Source organism: Catharus ustulatus, chromosome 22 (genome assembly GCF_009819885.2).
Source record: "Catharus ustulatus isolate bCatUst1 chromosome 22, bCatUst1.pri.v2, whole genome shotgun sequence".
NCBI classification, from domain to species: domain Eukaryota; kingdom Metazoa; phylum Chordata; class Aves; order Passeriformes; family Turdidae; genus Catharus; species Catharus ustulatus.
The window spans coordinates 1,066,517-1,085,870 of record NC_046242.1 but is presented as its reverse complement, the minus strand read 5'-3'; the positions used below and the strand labels follow the sequence as shown (position 1 = coordinate 1,085,870).

Below are 19,354 nucleotides of genomic sequence, written 5' to 3'. Positions count from 1 at the left end.
CACAGACAGGATTATTTTCTTCACTCCACCCCTGCTGAAGTTTCACCCACACAGGTGCAGGGATTTGCTCACCCCTGTGGTCAGGGGTTGGGAGGCAGCAGAGGCTCTGCAGGGCTCTGTGGCACTTACCCAACATTCCCATCCCTAGCATGAAGGCGTCCATGGTGTACGGCAATCCACGTGCCCTTCCTCTCGTCCCTGGTGGAAACATCACTTCTTTAGGTTGTGCTTTCTTACATTCTACCTATTGAGCAGAAACATGTACAAATGAGATGCAAATGAATTCCATGTAAATGTCAAATGCAGAGCTGATCTACTTAAGGGGGGGGAGGTTTATTTTTAGTGTCTGCCTCCCCACACCTCCTCCCGCTCAGAGGTGAACTTCCAGAACAGCGTAACCACAGCTGAGAGAGCAACTGTGTGTGTCTCCTCAGCCACCCACTGCAGCCCCCCAAAGATGACACAAGTGCTGATTGAAGGAGTTCTGTGCTCCTGAAAGGGAACCTGGCACTTGTGGGATGAATGGAGGGAGGGCTCCAGCACGGCTCCATTGCAATCGATAACAGAGAACGACTCCCAGTGATCATTACAAAAAGCTCCTTTTAAAATAGGAATAAAGAATCAATATTTCTACCCAGCAGAAAATTTCTGTAAACCCTATTAATAAAGGATCTGCATTCTTTCACTTTCAGTTAACTCCTGCTGCCTTTGGGAGTTGCTCAACCCCACTGGAACCACGAGGTGATTTTATCAATTCCAGTGGGACAGCCAGGAGCCAGGCAGCCTCCTCCTCCCAAAAAAAAGAGAAATACAGCTCTTCTCCATGGTTCCCTGCTCAGGCACTGCCCTCCACCCCCAGCACACAGCTAACTGGAGCTATCCCAACCATTCCATGGCTCCAGAGCTCAGGCTCTGAGCAGGAGGGGATGTGCAGTGGTGCAGCCCAGCCCTGCAGGGCTGAATCCACAGATCTGAGCTTTGCACCTCCAGCTCTATGGTTCTGATTTTTAACTATTTAACAGGAGTTTGCCCAGGTGATTCCTCCAGTCAAACAAGCACCAGAAGTGTGTCATGGTCACTTCAGTGCACAGCCACGTTTTGGGAGGGAGGGCACAGCTCCCAGAGTCAGGGCAGTGCTGGTAAAACCCACACTGGAGCTGCACAGTCAGGATGATAAAACCCATCCAGCCTGGATGGATGGACAATTAACAGGGAAATGAAGTTTGGATTAGCACTGTTAGAAGCCATCACCTGGTAATTAGCTTTTGCAACCATAACCCAGCCCACTGCTGCTGTCTGTGAGCCTGGCACTGCTTCTGACTGCCACAGCACACGGGATACAAAGGGGATGGCACTGAGCTGCAGAGGGGCTTTAACCAGATTAAAGGGGAAGAAAAAGGCACCAGTAGGAAAGAAAAATAATTCCTAAGCCTTTGTAAACAAATATACCCCATAGGGAGGGCAAGAGATTCTCTGTTATCCAGACAGACTCCATGGGAGGATGATGTGGGATCTGGGACTGCCTGACCCCAGCCCTGCCACTCATCCAGGGCACTGTCACCCTGCCAGGCAGCAGTGCCACACCTGGAGGGGCCCTGGGAGCTGCCCTGGCACCATCCCATCAGCAAACAGAATGAAAAGAGTCCTGGCTGCTCTTCTGTCAGGATCCAGCCCTGTCCTCACAGGGAAGGGGATGGAGGTGGCCAGAACCATCCCAAAGGCACAGGTACCTCAAGGGGAAATCCCTGGAGCAGCAGGGATGTCACACATGGGACAGGACATGCACTGGGGCTTCTCCAAGAGGAAATGAATATGGATTTATGAGTCAGGGCTCAGCTCCATACTGAACTGCCCCCGAGAGCTGCCTGATAAGGGTCTTTGTACACACATCTGGACCTCACTCAAAGTTTCAATTCAGTGTTTCTGGGCATCTTAATAATTTCCAGATTTTTTCCACCCTCTCATATGAGGATGTGCTACACTTTCAGCAGCCCAACAAAGAAAGGTTTAACTCTAAGACTAAAAAAAAAAAAGGTAAAAAAAAAGCAGGGAAACTAAAATTCACTATTTTTGTTTAGTCTAGTTTGGAGAATTAACCTTACACTGGGGTACTCCTGGGTCAAGAGGAGCAGCCTCAGCCCCGGGAGCCCAGGAGGGCTGAGCTGGGCAGTGAAAAGCCTCTTATACCCAGCACAAGAGAACAGGCTGTCAGCTCCCAGCCCAGGATGTCTCACAAACCCTGGTTAACAGCTTTCCAGGGAAACCAGGGCTATTTTGAGGAAGCAGAAAGTGCAATATCCACAATGCACAAACCCCCATTGAGCCAGCCCAGGACAAGGAGGCTTTGTGGTGGCAGCAATGTGTGATCTGCAGCCTGGTGGGCTCTGGTCACCTTGGGGACAACGTGTCACTCACACCTGGCAAGCCACACCAGGCAGCAGCACAGAGGGTTAAGCTCATTTTAAAAAATGCATCGAGTTGTGGGTCTGTTGATGTCCCACGTTACTGATCAATGAAAGGTCTGGAACAGATCCTGGCACAGGGGGCACAGAGAAGCTGTGGCTGCCCCATCCCTGAAGTGCCCACTAAACCTGCAAGATCCCACCCTGAGAGGAGCAAGAGCCACAGGTGCTGGGCAGTGTCACAGCCTGCTCTACAACAGCCCAGCATTTCTGCTCAAGAGCCAGACCCTGGCTCCAGGCTCAGCTCATCCCCCCTCCCCAGCACTGTGCCAGGATCTGGATGACTCCACAGTGGGATCCAAGGGAAAATAATTACTCCATCATGTTCCTTTTCCAGCCACTTTTACTTTTCCTTAGAAAAGCAGGTGTCTCTTTGCAAAGCAGCCTGCTCCTGTCAGAGGAACAATCACCCCAAGACAGCTCGTTTGGGTTTATTGTCCCCCTGCCATGTTTGGAGCATCTTTGGCCTCCCACATAAATTCCAACTTCCATTTATTAAATACCTCGCTGGCATTTTCCTTTCACTGTCCTGCTGCTCGTTTAATATTACATCTGACACTCTGAGCTTTAGGGGTGGCAACAGGAGCAGAATGGATCAGCTAAAAATAACCTGCCAGGGAGGCTGGAGCTGGAAATAGCTGGGGAGCAGCAGCCACTCCGTGCCCTCTGCCTGGCCCTGCCTTGGGGAAACGACCCCAGAGAGGAGCAGGGAGCTCAGGGCAGCCCCAGAGCTGGGATGTGCCAGCTGGGAAACCGGGGATGGGGACAGGATGGGGACAATGGGGACAGAATGGGGATGGGATGGGGATAGGATGGGGACAGGGATGGGGACGGGATGGGGACAGGATGGGGATAGGATGGGGATAGGATGGGGACAGGGATGAGGACAGGATGGGGACAGGATCAGGACAGGGATGGGGACAGGGATGGGGACAGGGATGGGGACAAGATGGGGACAGGATGGGGACAGGGATGGGGACAGTGGGGACAGGATGGGGATGGGATGGGGACAGGACCAGGACAGGGATGGGGACAGGATGGGGACAGGGATGGGGACACTGGGGACAGGATCAGGACAGGGATGGGGACAGGACCAGGACAGGGATGGGGACAGGATGGGGACAGGGATGGGGACACTGGGGACAGGATCAGGACAGGGATGGGGACAGGATCAGGACAGGGATGGGGACAGGATGGGGATGGGATGGGGACACTGGGGACAGGATCAGGACAGGGATGGGGACAGGATGGGGACAGTGGGGACAGGATGGGGACAGGGATGGGGACAGGAGGGGGACAGGGATGGGGACACTGGGGATAGGATCAGGACAGGGATGAGGACACTGGGGACAGCGGGGACAGGAGGGGACAGGGATGGGGACAGGGGTGGGGACACTGGGGACAGGGATGGGGACAGGATGGGGACAGGAATGGGGACAGGATGGGGACAGGGATGGGGACAGGATGGGGACAGGGTGTCCCATTCCCAGTCCCAGTCCCAGTCCCATTCCCATTCCCATTCCCATTCCCATTCCCATTCCCAGTCCCAGTCCCATTCCCAGTCCCAGTCCCATTCCCATTCCCATTCCCAGTCCCAGTCCCAGTCCCATTCCCAGTCCCAGTCCCATTCCCAGTCCCAGTCCCAGTCCCAGTCCCAGTCCCAGTCCCAGTCCCAGCTCACTGAGCTGTTGCAAACCCCACGGCCTCAGGCTGGAGCTGTGAGAGCTGTCCCCTCCATGGCTCAGGGACACTGGGGGACATGAGCCCAGCCCTGTCCCCAGCTGTGTGTCACCCCTGGCTCTCAGGGCTGGCTCTCAGCTGCACACACAGCAGCAGGAGGATGACTCAGTGCCAGGACAGGATCGAGTCTCATCCCCTGCCCGTGGGCTGCCTTCACAATCACTGCAGCAGTGACAGGAGGGGATGCTCAGAGCTGGGGGCACCTGGAGGGGGCTCTGAGTGGGCACACGAGTGGGAAGGGGATATTTTAACTGCCCAACAACAAACACCAGCACCCAAAACTGTTTCTCTTGCTCTCTGTGATGTTCCTCGAGTGTTTTCACCCTGTTCCAGCCTCATGCTCCTGCTGCCTGCCTGGGAAGGAATCCTCCCAAGAGCTCTGCACTGTTCACTCCCAGGAGATGCCTGGAGCCAGGTGAGGCTTTTCCAGCCCATGGGTGCAGATCCAGGGATGGGACATCAAACCCTGTCCCTGCCTGGGGCACACCAGCCCCTGCTGCTGCCTCCAGCATCTCCCAGGGCATCCCTGAGTCCAGCTCCAGAGAGAACCCTGCTGTGGGAATAACCAAACCTATGGAGTGTGGATAGAAATCCTGGAGGGGAGCTCTTCCCTCCCACCTGCCAAGCCCTAAACTGACACCCCCAGAGTTTCTAATTTGTCTGTTGTGTGGGGGTGGTTGGGGTTTGTTCTGTTCTTTTGTTTCAAGGCAGATTAACAGCATTTACAAACTGCATGAAGGGAATGAGGCTCCCCCAGCCCATGGTGAGCTCTGTGGGGACAGGCAGGGACCCCAGGGCAGGGGGGACAACAGGACAAAACTCCACAGCATCCATCTGAAGTGGCCAGGAGACCTCCCACTGCCCCAGCCCTGCCCCACCACCCCACCCCACGTTTGGCCAAGGGGACCCTCACTTTTATTTCAGATGCATATTCCAGGGAGGAACAATATGAGGAATATTATTTCAGTGCCCTGGGAAAAATTAGCAAGTCAAATATTGAATCAGGCCTCCAGCATATGCCAAGGAGATTGCTTTGATCTTATCCACACTAAAAGCTCTATTATTAAATTTAAAGTCTGTGAACACATATCAGACCAATATACAATGCATATCTGAATACACATTTGAGAAGCAAAGGATGTTTTGACAAAGGGAAAAAGAATATTTTAGACGAAAATATCAAAGTTACTGCAGCAATTGAAATACAAATGTCCCTTTTCATCTGGCTCAGGGCAACCCACAACCTGTCATTGAGGAGGAACTTCACCCAGGTTCTGTGCTCCAGAAGCTGAACTCACACCCCCCTCAAACCCTCTGGCTGCACACAGCAGGAGCTGCTCTGGGGCACAGCACCAACACTCACCATTTTATTATTGATTTCGTGGAAATGAATTTCACAGACTTTTTCCACCACGTCTTCATTCTCAAAAGTTACGAAGCCAAATCCTGTTGAATAAAGATACAGAAAAGGGGAGGGGTAAGGAAAACATCAGTTAAGTGTAACAGTTTCATTTTAATAAAGCATTATTTAGCCATTTTGGGGCTTTGGAAAACTTCCACAACAGCACACGTGTGACTACACCTGCTGCCTCCTGAGCAGCCTAATGGAGGGAAGAAGCATTGTCTCAGGGAAAATTAATATGGTTCTGTTCCAGCTCTTCCATAGGATTTAATGGAGAATTAAAACCTCCTTATGGATTTTTTGATCCGTCCTACAGAATTTAATGGATAGTTACACCCCAGTTACATGATGGCTCGGAAACTACAATAAGGCCGTATTTTCTTTTACACCTTATAAGTTTTTAAGAGCAATCTCTACAAAACCCAATTATATTTCTATGGAACCATATTGATTTCATCTCCTGTTTAATTCCACGGGACTTCTCCATTAGAGCTGACTCATTACACGACCCAAAAACCATAAAAATCCGGGAAGGCAGAAGATGATTCCTCATTTACCCCTGGCAAGGAGAAAAGCCCCAGTGCTTCCCCAGCACTTTGTGTTTCTGTGTGCTCAGTGCTGGCTCAGCCCCTCCGGAGGTGCTTATTTGTCCCTTTCTTCCTGAATTACTTCCTCTAATACCTCATCAGGACATCCTGAGGCCTCCAGGAACCCGTTACTTCTGATCTAATGGTTCAAAGAGCCGAGGATTTGGGCTGTTTGATGCCTGCTGCCTGCCTGTGGCTGTACACTGAGTCTGCACTGACAGGACCTGGCAGCCCAGCACAGCCACACACCGAGCTCCTGCTCCTGCCTGGACAAAAAAACCTCAGCCTAAGGGAAAAACCCAACCCCGTGTGCTCCATGAGTCAACATCCACACCAGCTATGCTGATGACAGCTTAAGAACCCACTAAGGGGATGCACTCCAAACTGGAGCTTCCAAACTGGAGTTTCCAAATTGGAGTTTCTAAACTGGCGTTTCTAAACTGGAATTTCCAAAGTGGAGTTTCTAAACTGGAGTTTCCAAACTGGAGTTTCCAAACTGGAGCTTCCAAACTGGAGTTTTCCAAACTGGAGTTTCCAAACTGGAGTTTCCAGACTGGAGTTTTCCAAACTGGGGCTTCCAAACTGGAGTTTCCAAACTGGAGTTTTCCAAACCGGAATTTCCAGACTGGAGTTTTCCAAACGGGAGCTTCCAAACTGGAGTTTCCAAACTGGAATTTCCAAACTCGAGTTTCCAAACTGGAGTTTCCAGACTGGAGCTTCCACACTGGAGCTTCCAAACTGGAGTTTTCCAAACTGGAATTTCCAAGCTGGAGTTTCCAAACTGGAATTTCCAAACTGGAGTTTTCCAAACTGGAACTTCCAAACTGGAGTTTTCCAAACTGGAGCTTCCAAACTGGAGCTTCCAAACTGGAGTTTCCAAACTGGAATTTCCAAACTGGAATTTCCAAACTGGAACTTCCAAACTAGAGTTTTCCAAACTGGAGTTTCCAAACTGGAATTTCCAAACTGGAAGGTGCTGGGCTGTGCCCCAGAGCAGAGTGCATTTCCAGGGAGCCCCTGACAGCTGTTCTGGAGTGCCCAGCACTGCAGCCATGGGGATGCTCCCATTCCATCCCCACTCTCACGGGGGATCATCCCCAGCACAGCAGGCTCACAGCACTGCCCTGCTCTGCACTTGGAGCAGGCATTGCATTTTTTTTTTTTTTACATAACTCACGTCTTTCATTTGCCTTCTAAATTACTCCATTTAAATCTACCTCAAACAGACCAGCAGTTAAACCTCAAATTTTTTGTGGTTAAGTGCCTGAATGTGGCATCCCAGGAATCCCAGAGCTGGGAGCAGAGCGTGGCCGGAGCAGGGGCTACAAGTCATTAATTGTTCGAGCACCAGCAACATCTTCATCATTAGCAGCTCATTAGCAAGTGCTGCAGTTGAGGATTTCTCTTTCAACTTGTGTCAGGTCTTGGTGCCAGGATGGAGGGGAGAGGGAATTTAGGAGATTAGCCCTAATATCCCAACACCACTGCAGTCATTACGTGTCTGGACTCGGAAACAAATTTCCCATTCTCATCCCACTCCATATGGCTTAAGCACAGGTTTATCAGGAAATTATTTGTGTGATTAGATCAGAGGGGCGCCCAGCTTTCTGCATTTCCACATCTTATAACAATAAAGCAATAATAACATAACAAAAATAACAATCTGTGGGTGTTAGCAGGCGTTTGCAGGTTCCTGAAAGGCTCTTGGTGAGGATGGCCTGGGAGGAGAACCAGAGGAGAACCAGGAGACCTCTACAATGCCCAACACCTCAAACTCAGGGAGCAGCCAGAGGATTTCCATCTGCAGGCACACAGGCACTGAATTCCTCCCTGGGAGTGTCCAAGGATGGGGCTTGGTCCAACCTGGGCCAGTGCAAGGTGTCCCTGGCCATGGCACCTCATGGCTCCTTCCAACCCAAACCACTCTGTGATTCCTTTCTTGTTTCACTGTTTGGATACCAAATTCCAACTTTTAATAGCTGCACCCACACAAAGATCCCCCTGCACGCACGGCCTTACAAGTTCCCATAATGAATACACATATTTAAATTACCAAAACTCTCAGAAACCTTCCTGGGCTAAATAGACAATTATTTCTTCTGAGAGGTACTAAGAGTCAACAAAAAAACGGTTCTCAGAAAGTGTATGGAAAAGATTAACCCAAAACAAAGGCAGCTGTTGAAAACGGTGACAGAAATAGGATTCCGGTTGTCAAGGAGCACATGTTTTAAAATGAAATTATACTGCATCCTTCTGAATGAAGCTATTATTGGAAGCTAACAAGCTCTATTTAAGAGATAAGCATTTAACAGAGTCAAACGGTTGGGTTTTTTATTCAAATGAATAAAACTGAATATTCATTTGAATAATCTTTTCTGTAAAAGAAAAGACAAAGAAGAGGGAGAAAAATAAAGTAAGAGGCAAACAGATGCCCCAAATGAGAGGCTCTGAGCCAAGCACCAGCACTAAAGGAAGCTGAGACATGTATCCACGACCTTCAGGTGAACAATCCTCCTCTGGAATCTGCTGGGAATGAGGAGTTATTGCACTCCATTCATGTGCTGGAAAAGGAGGCAGCACACTCCATCCATCTGCTGGTTGGTGGGCACCAAAACAGCTGACATCCAGTGGGGCAGGACATGTCCCCAACACACTGTGACACCAGAAAGAAGAATTCAGGAAGAATTTCCTCATGGAAAGGGTCAGCAGGGGCTGCCCAGGGAGGTCTGGAGTCCCCATCCCTGGATGTGGCACTCAGATGGGCTGGGGACAGGGAGGGCATCATGCACAGCTGGGACTCACTGATCCAACCCTTTCCCAACCCAAACCATTCTGGGATTTTGTGAAAAATCTCCTTTGATCCCAAGCCCTGTTCAGCCTCCAAAGCTGCCCAGGCCTGTGGGGAGCTCCACAGAGTCAGCTCAGCAGGTTCTGCCATGGTATTCCAGAAATCAGTCAAACATTGTCCAGAGAAAGGGACTGAAACCATCCCAAGATTAAAATACTGTAAAAGAATAGGCAGAAGCCATAAATATTATTAAGAAACCAGACTGAAGACACCAAATGTCAGGGCTCCCATGTTCTGTATTTTGTGTTTTTCACACTCTAACCAACTACATTTCACACTTTTGTCATCACTTGAGAGTTTTTACGTCAAACTTGGTAAAATACAGCTGAGATGACGACACCAGGGCTGTGAATGCATCTCCTGTGCCTGGCTGGCAGGCAGGCACAGCTCTGAGACACACACAGAACCATCTCCACAGAACCCCCTGCTCCTGATCCTACCCCTCAGCCCTGGGATCAGTCCCTGGGGTCCCTGGAGCTGCCTGAGCAGTGGCTGTGCTGACAGATGGAATATCCATCCTGAAATATCCATCCTGACACTGCTGCTGCAGCTCCCAGCATCTCAGTAATGAGGAAATATTAGTTCAGGCTGTGCTCCCCACTCTGTGTCAGGGCTCTGGACCTGTCCTGACCTCCTTGTCTGCTCTGCTCCTCAGGTCTGAGCTCCCTCAGCTCTGCAATGCACAAAGTCCAGCCCTGCTGGGGCATTATTTATGCACCTGCTTTCTTGTTTATACCCAGAGTTTTGGCAGCTGGTCCCGTGAAAGGTAATAAAATGCCTTTCAAAAGTAAAAAAAAATTAAAAATGAAGAAATGTGACCAGACAAGCCAGGCATAATAACATTAAAGCCCGTGTCAATTAATTTTTCCTCTTCTTGATAAACGAGCCCCATTCCATCCATTAATAATGAGGGAAGAAACAAGAAAAGTTGACACTAGTTTAATTTATTTTCTCAACTTGCCTGGTCATATTTCTCCCTGTTGCAAAGCTTTCCAGTGCTGCTGGGAATTGCAAGTGGCTCCCACACAGTCGATGCATAGATTGGTGTGAATCAATACTGCTCTACTTTATTCACACATCCCTTGTAATCAGAGAGGAAAAAGTTCCTTAGTAAGCTCCCAGCCTGCCAAGCTGCCTTATAAAAATAATAATAATAATAAACTTGTAGGTGGGAGTGGAGAAGGGGATGTGAAACCAAGTCCTGTGATCATTGTCACCAAATCTTGTCACACAAACAGGACACAGCGAGCAGAGGGGACAAGACATTTTCATTACCCAGGCAGAGAACCGTGGATGTTTGTGTAACTTCTGCCTGTAACAAGTCTGGGAATGGGGACCTGGGGGTTTAATCCTGTGTCAGGAAAAGCCATTCATTGCTCAGCCACAGAACATGACAGCCAGGACTTGAAAACTCAGCCCTGACTCTGCCACCTCCTCCTGTCGTGCCTTTGGAGCAGTCACTTAAGTATTCCCTGTGTTCTGCATCCCTCTCCTCTTCCCCCTCACTTCCTTGTCCCTTCCTCTGAGTTTCCACACTGCACCTCAGCTTGTTAGAGCCAAACACTGTCCAGGACAAAAGCTGACAGAAGCTGTTATTTCCTATTATCCCAATTTCCCGTGCTGCAAACACACGGAAGGAGAGGTTCTGGTTTCCAGAGGAGCAATTCTGCCCATTCAGGGAGCACAGCCACAATCTGGGACACATCTCAGATTTATCTCCTTGTCTCCAAGGGGGGCTTTGCTGTGACCACACCTGAAGGCACCACCTGCTGCAAGGGGAGCAGCTCTCACCTCATCCTTGTGATAGCCACACCGGCAGGGATGCTCCAGCAGATGGAGGGGAGGAAGGAGGTTAAACCTGTGGTCTGGGATGGGAAATATCCTCATTTAAGTGTAGCATGAGCTCTGCAGCCCTGCTGCTGTGACTGACACCCACCAAGGGCTGATGTGCCTGCACATCCCCTGGGTGTTTGGGCATGGAGCAGAGCCAGGCTGTGCTGGCACACACAGGCAGCAATTGGAAGTGTTCTACATGACAGGAGTGAATTCCCAGGGTGAAAGGAGCAGAGGGAGCCCAGCTCCAGCCAGTGCTCAGCTGGACAAAGGGCACCAGCAACATCCTCCTCTGCTTTTTGGGGGAAGCTGCCAGGCTCAGCCTCCTGCCTCTGGGGCATTTCCACAGTGAGAACTGCTCAGAAAGAGGAAAAGGCACCTGGGGGTGAGCAGCCACATGGCAGCTGTCCTGAAAACGGGGCAAAACCCACCCCAGCCAGCTCTGCAGAGGGATTTTCCTCAGGGGAGGGTGAAGAGCCCAGGGAATTGTCCCCCTCTCAAATGAGCCATTCTATCCAGAGGTTTCCAGGTCCAAAGGGCACAGTCAGGGCTGGTAGGGGGTCCCAGCACAGCCCTGGCAGGGCAGGAACACCCAGGGACCCTGTGCATGTCACAGACCCCGCTCGTGCCAGCAGCACCTGAACTCCGGCTAATACATTTTTCATAACAACAAATCTTCATTAAAATTTTATTTTATTAACGTTCTCAAATCAAACGAAAGCACTGAGTACATAATGACTGAGGCACACACTACGCAGAGCTTACTAAATGCCACTTTTATCATATTGTTAATTAACAGAAACGATTAATGCCTTCGCACATCATTTAGAAGCATTAGCGGTGACCTAAGAAAAATTGCAGGTACGTGTGATACATCTGCACTTTTCCATGGGAATTTTCTGCACAGGAGGGCCCAAAGTTTGTTCCCAGCTCAGCCCCTCTCTGCTGGGGACATCTGTGTCTGAATGGGCTCAGATTTGTCAGCAGCTTGGGAATTACAGCACCAGGCTGGACCAGGAGATGCTGCAGGAGAAATGATCTCCACTGTTCTCTTTTTCTTCAGTATTTGGGAGCAGCCCCTTTCACTGCTCCCTGTTACTCAGGTACAGATTTCCCAGCTTCATAAGGAGCCAATAGAATGGAAATGCTGCTGGGTGGGAGAATACAGCAGACTCCAACAGGTTTCTGTTTGCTATCAGAGAAGAAAACCCCAAGTATTTGTAAAATCCAATTAATCCACCTAAAACCAGAATGGGAACCTTGTGCTTCTGTCTATTCATTAGTGAGACCTACAGATCTGGCAGTCAGGCAGGGACAAAGGCCACCACCCTTGGTGCCAGTCAGAAAAATCAGAAAATCAGAAAATGCAGCCCCTGGTGCTGCCTCAGCCCCCGAGTGCCACGTCCTGCCATCTTTATCTGTTTGCCCACAGGCATCAGATACTCTCTGCCTGTCAATTCTTCCACAGTTTATTACCAAATTTCTAAAATATTACATTTTTTATTATATCCAAATTCACTTTATTGCATTTGACAATACAGATAATCACATACCATATGCTCTAATGTTTCGAACCCAATGCATGTTGACAGCAGTTTTTATTCATGATGCATAATTCCATCCAGGGCTGACAAAGGCGGCGCAGAACCCAGCCTGGTGTCAGCGTTTGGAGGGGGGAGGAATCCTTTTTTCCATTTCCTTTTCTTCCTTTTAACAACAGATTTACGAAACTGGGAGGAAAGATGCTTTGCTTTCCCAAGAAATAGGAAATTGGCTGAAAAGATGGGCTTATCAAAGAGATGTCTTCAAAATATAATAATGTGTGGGGGCTGGCTATGGGAATTGAAACATGAAATTTGCTGCTAAGGGGGGAGAGAAGCACAGGGAGGGAGCAGGGGCTGGGACAGGGTGGGGGGACAGGGCTGGACCCCCATTCCTGCCCAGATTTCTGCCTGGCTGGGGCAGGGTCCCCCTGTGCAAACCCCAGCAAATCCCACATCCCCACCTCACATCCAGGCAATAGATCCAACACCCTGAGAGATGGCCACGCTGTGCAAACCAAACAGGATGCTACGTCTGAATTAAGCTGTAATGACCCGCTCCGAGCTCTTTATTAGCCAGGTAATGATCATTTAAGAGGAGGTTACTATCTTGAGCCAAGGGCACCTAATACCATTACTGAACTTGTTAAAACCTGCCAAGCAAGTCATTATTTCCAGCACTATTTCTTTTTCTCTGAACACAGCTTTCTGCCTGTCCCCTTGTGCTGCTGGGCTGTAAATCCTGGGATCATCAGGCTTGGTCACCAGGCTGAGCTGAGCTCCCACTCAGGAGCAGGCTGGACAAAAACAAACACTGCACAAAAAAAGCAAATGCTGAACAACTCTCAGCTCTCAGGACAGTGAGATTTCTAATACTTGTCCCTTGATGCCACCCAGGAAAACAACATTTAATAAAATCCCCCCACATCCCTCACCAACCTCCAGCCTTGCCAAGGCTTGTGTAGGGGGAAAAAAAAAAAAGAAACAAAAGGAAAGCCCAAAGCACACAGACAGCTGCTCCACAAGTGTGTGACAAACTCCAGTGGGTGCTGGCACATGGGAGGTGCTGCCAGTGGATCCAGCACCGAGGATCCAGCACCACGTCCTGGCTGGGAAGGAGCAGAGCCTCTCCCAGCATCCCAACATGGACAATATTATGAATGACACCAGCAAGCTGCCAGCTCAGGAACTCATTACTGTCAAGGTAGAGCGTGGCTGGCTGCCAGGCCCCCAGCCCTCACGCTCGCTATGCCAGAACATCCACACACAATTTAATTGCATTATAATTTCAAAAGTGCTTTTCAAACTGGAAAAAGGCATTCACTGATTAACCAGCGAAGAGCAAAATTGTTTATGAAATTGAATACAAAAAGCTACAGAAATGTAATTGGGTTGTTCTAGCACCTAATTTTCAAGCCATTTTCCCACTTATTTAATCACGAGATACAAAAGGAACTAGTGAATTGACTTCATACTAATTAGATTACTCCCTGCGATACTCCAAGCCTATATTCCAACTGGTTGATAGTGCTGCTTTAAACAGAACAAAAAATGGAGCAACAGCTTGTCTGGGGCCATAACACATTTGTTTCCCATCAACCCTCTTCTATTGGAGGGCCATAAAACCCAGGCCAAATTCCCCCTAACCTGCCATTGCCAGCCACCCAAACAGCACTCACTTTCCCAAAAAGGAATGACAACAATTTGCCAAATGATCCTGGCTGCTTGGGGCTGCCCATCAGTGATCACCCAGGTGGGGAATCCCTCTGGAACCAGCAGCACACTCCAATGTCACCCTTGATGAACTGGCTGTCCCCAGCACTGAACACTGAGGATCCCCAAGCAGGGAAGAGCCACTGAAGGGTTCCCACAGGCAGAGCTGAGCTAAAGCCACCACAGAATTGCTGCCACATCACCAGGGCTGTTCTCAGCACGTGGAGCAAGGTCATCTCTTGATAGAAAATATTATTGCCTTTCCAGCAGCAAACCAGCAGCCAGCTTATTTCATTCTAAATCAAGCCACTAAATTAACAGGAATTTTATCAAGTCTCTGCTTTCCTGAAGAACAGTGTTTGAAGATCCATCTATGCCTGCTCTGTACGCTGGTAGAAGTTTTTTTAAAGCTGCCCAAGACCCACTCTGCACCTGATACAATCTGCTCACAGCTTTTCCACTAATTTTAAATGTTATTAGGTGCAACATAATTGATTATATAATCAAATGTGGAATGTACATTATCAAGATATTGTAGCACTTCACAGGCCATTTAATCAGCATATCTGGGACTGTGCCAAAATGAATTAGCCTGCATTAAATTTCAAGTACATATTATTGGTTGTATTTGTCTCCATGTTTAAGCAGGCGCTTGCTCTTACAAAGAAGTCTGAAATCCTTCAATTATAGAAATAGGTTATTGAAAAAGTGCAAGTATTCCTTCCCAGAGCTGTCTCTTCTGCAACCAAGAGCCCAAAGGCGTCTTTCCTGTGACAGAGAGGGGGGACAATGTGTGCCCACCTGCAGACCCAGACCCCCAGCTTGCCCCCATCCAGGTCCATTTGTGCCACAGCTCAGCAACTGTCCAGTTTCAGGCTCTGTCACAGAAAACCTGCCACCAGAAGGCACCAGGAATCAGTGTCCCCAGGTTGGTGACAGGGTGATGTTCGCCCCTGCCCTGGTGAGCTGTTTTTCTGGAGCCCAGCACTCCCCCAAAACAAGAAGGGATTTCTGCCTCATTTCAGTGAGTGGAGGAGAAGCACGAGCCCAAAACCTGCCCCTGCTGCTGCTCCCCAAGCCCCTGCCAAGCCCAGAACCTTCCCCTGGTCTGTGCTGCCGAAATTTAACCCCCCCCTGTGGATTCTGGGGTGCAGCAGCTGCCAGAGGTGCCCCCAGAGAAGCGATGCATCTCAGAAGTGACTTTGCAGGGAAATGTTTGCAGCAGCTGAGCTCAAGGTGACTCCTGCCTACCTGGATCCTGCAGCAGCAGCAGCAGCACAGAGACAGCTCAGGGCTGGGGGGACAGAGCCCCCCCAAACACAGCCCTGGGCTCCAGCAGAGGTGACAGAGCCCTCCCTGCACGGTGGCAGCAGTGAAGGGCACTTTGCTGGGAGCGTGCAGGTGCCGCTCCCTCATTAACACAGCACAGCCAAGATAAATGGGCAGGTGAAAGGGCACCTCCAAACGGGCTGGGGACACTGCTGGCACTGCAGCTGGCACTGCAGCCCCCAGGCAGAGCACCCAGCACAGACACCCCTCCCCAGCGTGCTGCAGCCCTGCTTCATTGTGGGGAACACTGCAGGAGCCACCAACCCGAAAGGTGAGCGAGGACACGAGGGCACATCCCTCAGGTGAGCCCCCCAGGGAGGGCAGAAAGCTCCCCACCTTCACCACTGCTTCTCCTCCCTGTGCTCTGCCTGCTGGATTGGTGTCCTCACCCAGTGCAATGGTGCTGCTGCCCTCCTGCAGCTCTGCAGCCTGCATGGCTCTCACCTCCCTGGGCTGCATCCCAGCCCTGGCTGGGCAGGAGAGCACGGGCTCCCCACTGCCCTGCTGACTGCACACAGCACAAGGCACAGGAAAAACAAACCAGGCACCAAACAACAAAAAACTATTCAAGGAATTGAAATAATTGACTAGGGTCAGGGGAAATACCAGCAAAAATGAGTAGCTTAGCCTCAGGTTAAGCTAATCCCTTTGAGCTGTGCAGTATGACCCCTCCAGGCTAAAACTTGAGGCAGCACACAACATTCCTGGGCATTATTAATATCCCTGGCCAGGACTCCATCCCTGCTGCTCACGCACCGTGTCAGGGTTTGCCTAAGCAAACAATGCAGACTGCTGTGAGGGAGAGAGCCTGGCCAGGACAGATGCTTTGAATGCATGCACCACTTGTTCCTCTGGATACACACGTGAAGAGCAAAGTATTTGCTCAGCTATTCTTGAAACCAGCTCCCAGCACCACCAAGGGTGTGGGACAGCTTCAAACACCCCTGCAAATGCTGGCCCAGCCTTCCCCCTGTGCCTGGGCTGAGAACAGGAAAAAACTTCAAACTGCTCAGGTGTGTGCTCCCAGGAAAGCTCTGAGAGAAGTACCTGAGGAAAACACCCTTTTCAATGTAAGCTCCATGTCTGATTTTTGTCCAGGAGCACAGGTGAAGTGAGGTAACAGAATCACAGAATGGGTTGGGTTGGGTTGGGTTGGGTTGGGAGGGACCTTGAAGCTCATCCCATTCCAACCTCCTGCCCTGGGCAGGACCCACTAGAGCAGGTTGCTCAGACCCCATCCATTGCTCTGCAGCTGTCACAGTGTCTCCTCACCAACACCAGAGATGCTCCTGGCTCAGCATCCATCCCAACCCTCCCCTGAAACAGGGCAAACAGATTTACAGTAACAGCTCCAGGTAGGAGCAATCAGATTTTACACAAGTCCAGGAGCAAATACTGACAGCAGCCATTAAAATGCATATATCAAATTTTTAATAGAGCATAATTTTTTTTTATACAGTGGACACACTTATCCCAACACCTGTTCACATGGAAAACCTGAATCCAGCACGGAGAGGTGTTGGGGAGGGGGTCCCTGGCTGTGCCCTGGCTCCTGCCCCCCGTACAGGAGGAGGAGGAGGGTTTGGGGTGTCCCTGTGTGAGCACCCCACACCCACCCCACCCCACCCCATCACCCTCCAGTGACCCCACAGGAGCCCAGCACCTGCAGCTCTGCCCAGCCCTCCAGGAAATTCAGGATGCTCCTCCTTTCCCAGCTCCCAGGGAGCAGCACAGAGCAGCCCTGCCACAGCACAGTAGATAATCCATTTATGGAGTCGTTTGTTGATATTACCAATCTCCCATTGAAGTGACCAGAGTAAACCTAGCAGATCTTAATCATTTTTTCCACTGTTGGAAGCCAGCTATAAAAGAAAAAAAAAAAATAGAAAAAAAAAAAGCCACGAGTGTATTTTGGGAGCACTGCTGGAGAAATCCCATTGTTCTTTGCTGCATCAATAAAAGCAGTTTTGCTGTTTGATAGTATAAAGTGTTCAAGAACCAGATGCAACAAAGGAGCAGAATCACCCTGGGAAAGGAAACTTTTAATAGGGACCACACAGAGCAGAGCAGCTCTGTAAAAGGGATCTGCTGGGAAAGGAGAAGCAAAACAAGGCTAAGACAAGCACAAAACCCAGAGCCCTTTGCTAATAATGGCATCCAAATTCTCAATATCACATCTAAAATAGGCTTCCCAATGCTCCTTAGGTACAGCAGGTGCTTCCCTTCCTCTGCAGCCACTTTTCCAGAGCATGCACAGATGGATGAGGTAAGAAGAGAGGGACTTTCTCTGCTGAGCCATCCCAAATCCAGGATTTGTTATCACTCAGTGCCTCCCCGCTGTCTCTGTGACAGCCACAGCTGAATCACTCCCTGCTGCCAATGGCTCCCTTGAAATTTTCTCCCCTTCATCTATCCCTGTCCCACTCCAGCAGAAGCACCTTCCTGAGCTGTGCCCAGCCCCAGGACTGCAGGGAATCACCTGCTGGAGGCTGGGATGGACAAACCCCAGGGATGGGATGGATGGGCTCTACCAGCGCCGCTCTGTCACCTGCCACCTCCAGAGGTGACCTTCTCCAGGGCTCCTTCCTGCTGCCATCCATCCCAGCCCCGCTCCCAGCTGCACAGGCCTGGCAAAGCTTTATCAGAGCTCCCCTCTCCTCGCTGGGTTTTGGTGACATTGTTTTATGGATTTCCCCCCCGCGCTCAACCTTTGTTCAAACCATTGGGGAAAACGCTGAAATCTTTATCCTTAAAAACAAAAGCACCAGGAGCAGCACTCACAGCAGAGGGAATGGAGAACTAATTACACACCCTGAGCATTCCCTGGGGTGTTCTCACAGTGCCCAGGCTCATCCCCAGCCACAGCCCGTGGGTCCAGCACGGAGCAGCTCCTGAGCTGGGCTGGAACTGGAACTGGAACTGGGGCAGGTGGGGAGGCATTCCACGAGAACCCCTTCACCTCCCTGCTCTCCAAGCACACTCAGAGCTCTCTGAGGAGGAGCAGTGTTTGTGTGATGACCTTTTCCTGTGCTTTCTGTGGGCTGTGCAGAACAAAGCAGAGCTGGAGCCTTGCTGCAGTCCTGGGCAGCTCCACTGCTGTGCTGCACTTCAGGGCTCCCCTCAGGGTTTGGGCATTATTTGGGCATTATTTGGGCAGTGTTTGGGCATTATTTGGGCAGTGTTTTGCTGGGATGAGCCCTCCAGGGCTCAGCCTGTTGCTGTCCCAGCCCCACAGATGTGGCACTCAGAGCTTTCAAGTGCCACTCTCAGACTTTCCCAGCTGCTTCAAATCCCATTTTGTAAAGGGTAAAGCAACCTACAGGGAGTGGGAAGTGCTCGTGATGCACAGAGAAATGCCCCAGCCAGGCTTCCTGCAGATCTGCACAGGGATTTACTGGGTCAGAGCAGGGCACTGCCAGGACAAGGCTCCTTTGGACCAAGCCCTTCTTGGTTCAGGCTCAGAGAGTCCCACCTCCAAATTCTCCTCCACGAACCTGAAGTTGTATTCAACTGGAGAGAGGACAAAGGAAACTTCTGGGGCACAGCACACCTGAAACCTGCCTGTCTTGCAAAGACTAAGACCTGGCAATTCCTAGAAGATTTTTCAGTGCAAGGGAGAGGTGGGGACTCCCATGGTGGGGAGCAAGAGTCCCAAGGACCCCACCTCATACACAACCTCAGGAAAATTCCTGCTTGACAGGACCTTCCCCTCCCGACCCAGAGAGGGTTTGTTACCCTGCTTGTGAAGGTGGAAGGACCTCCAGCAACTCTGGAAGGAGAAAATAAAACCCAACAAACCACAGCACCGTGCAGCTCAGCACAACCCCTCAGTGCCAGCCACCAGGAACAGGCTATTTATAGCTGAGGATCATTAACTGTATTAAAAAAGTTTGATGTTC

At 50.3% G+C, this 19,354-nt stretch overlaps 1 protein-coding gene across 10 annotated transcripts in view; it reads right to left on the bottom strand.

The window, feature by feature from the left end:
- Positions 1-19,354, bottom strand: part of MSI2 (musashi RNA binding protein 2) — a 199,003-nt gene that overhangs the window by 41,582 nt on the left and 138,067 nt on the right. For all 10 annotated transcript variants that reach the window (XM_033078599.2, XM_033078594.2, XM_033078596.2 and 7 more), the window contains 2 exons: positions 5,566-5,648; positions 130-244 (listed from right to left, as the gene is read on the bottom strand). In XM_033078599.2, the coding sequence (XP_032934490.1) occupies positions 130-244; positions 5,566-5,648 (198 nt within the window). The remainder of the gene's footprint in view (positions 1-129; positions 245-5,565; positions 5,649-19,354) is intronic.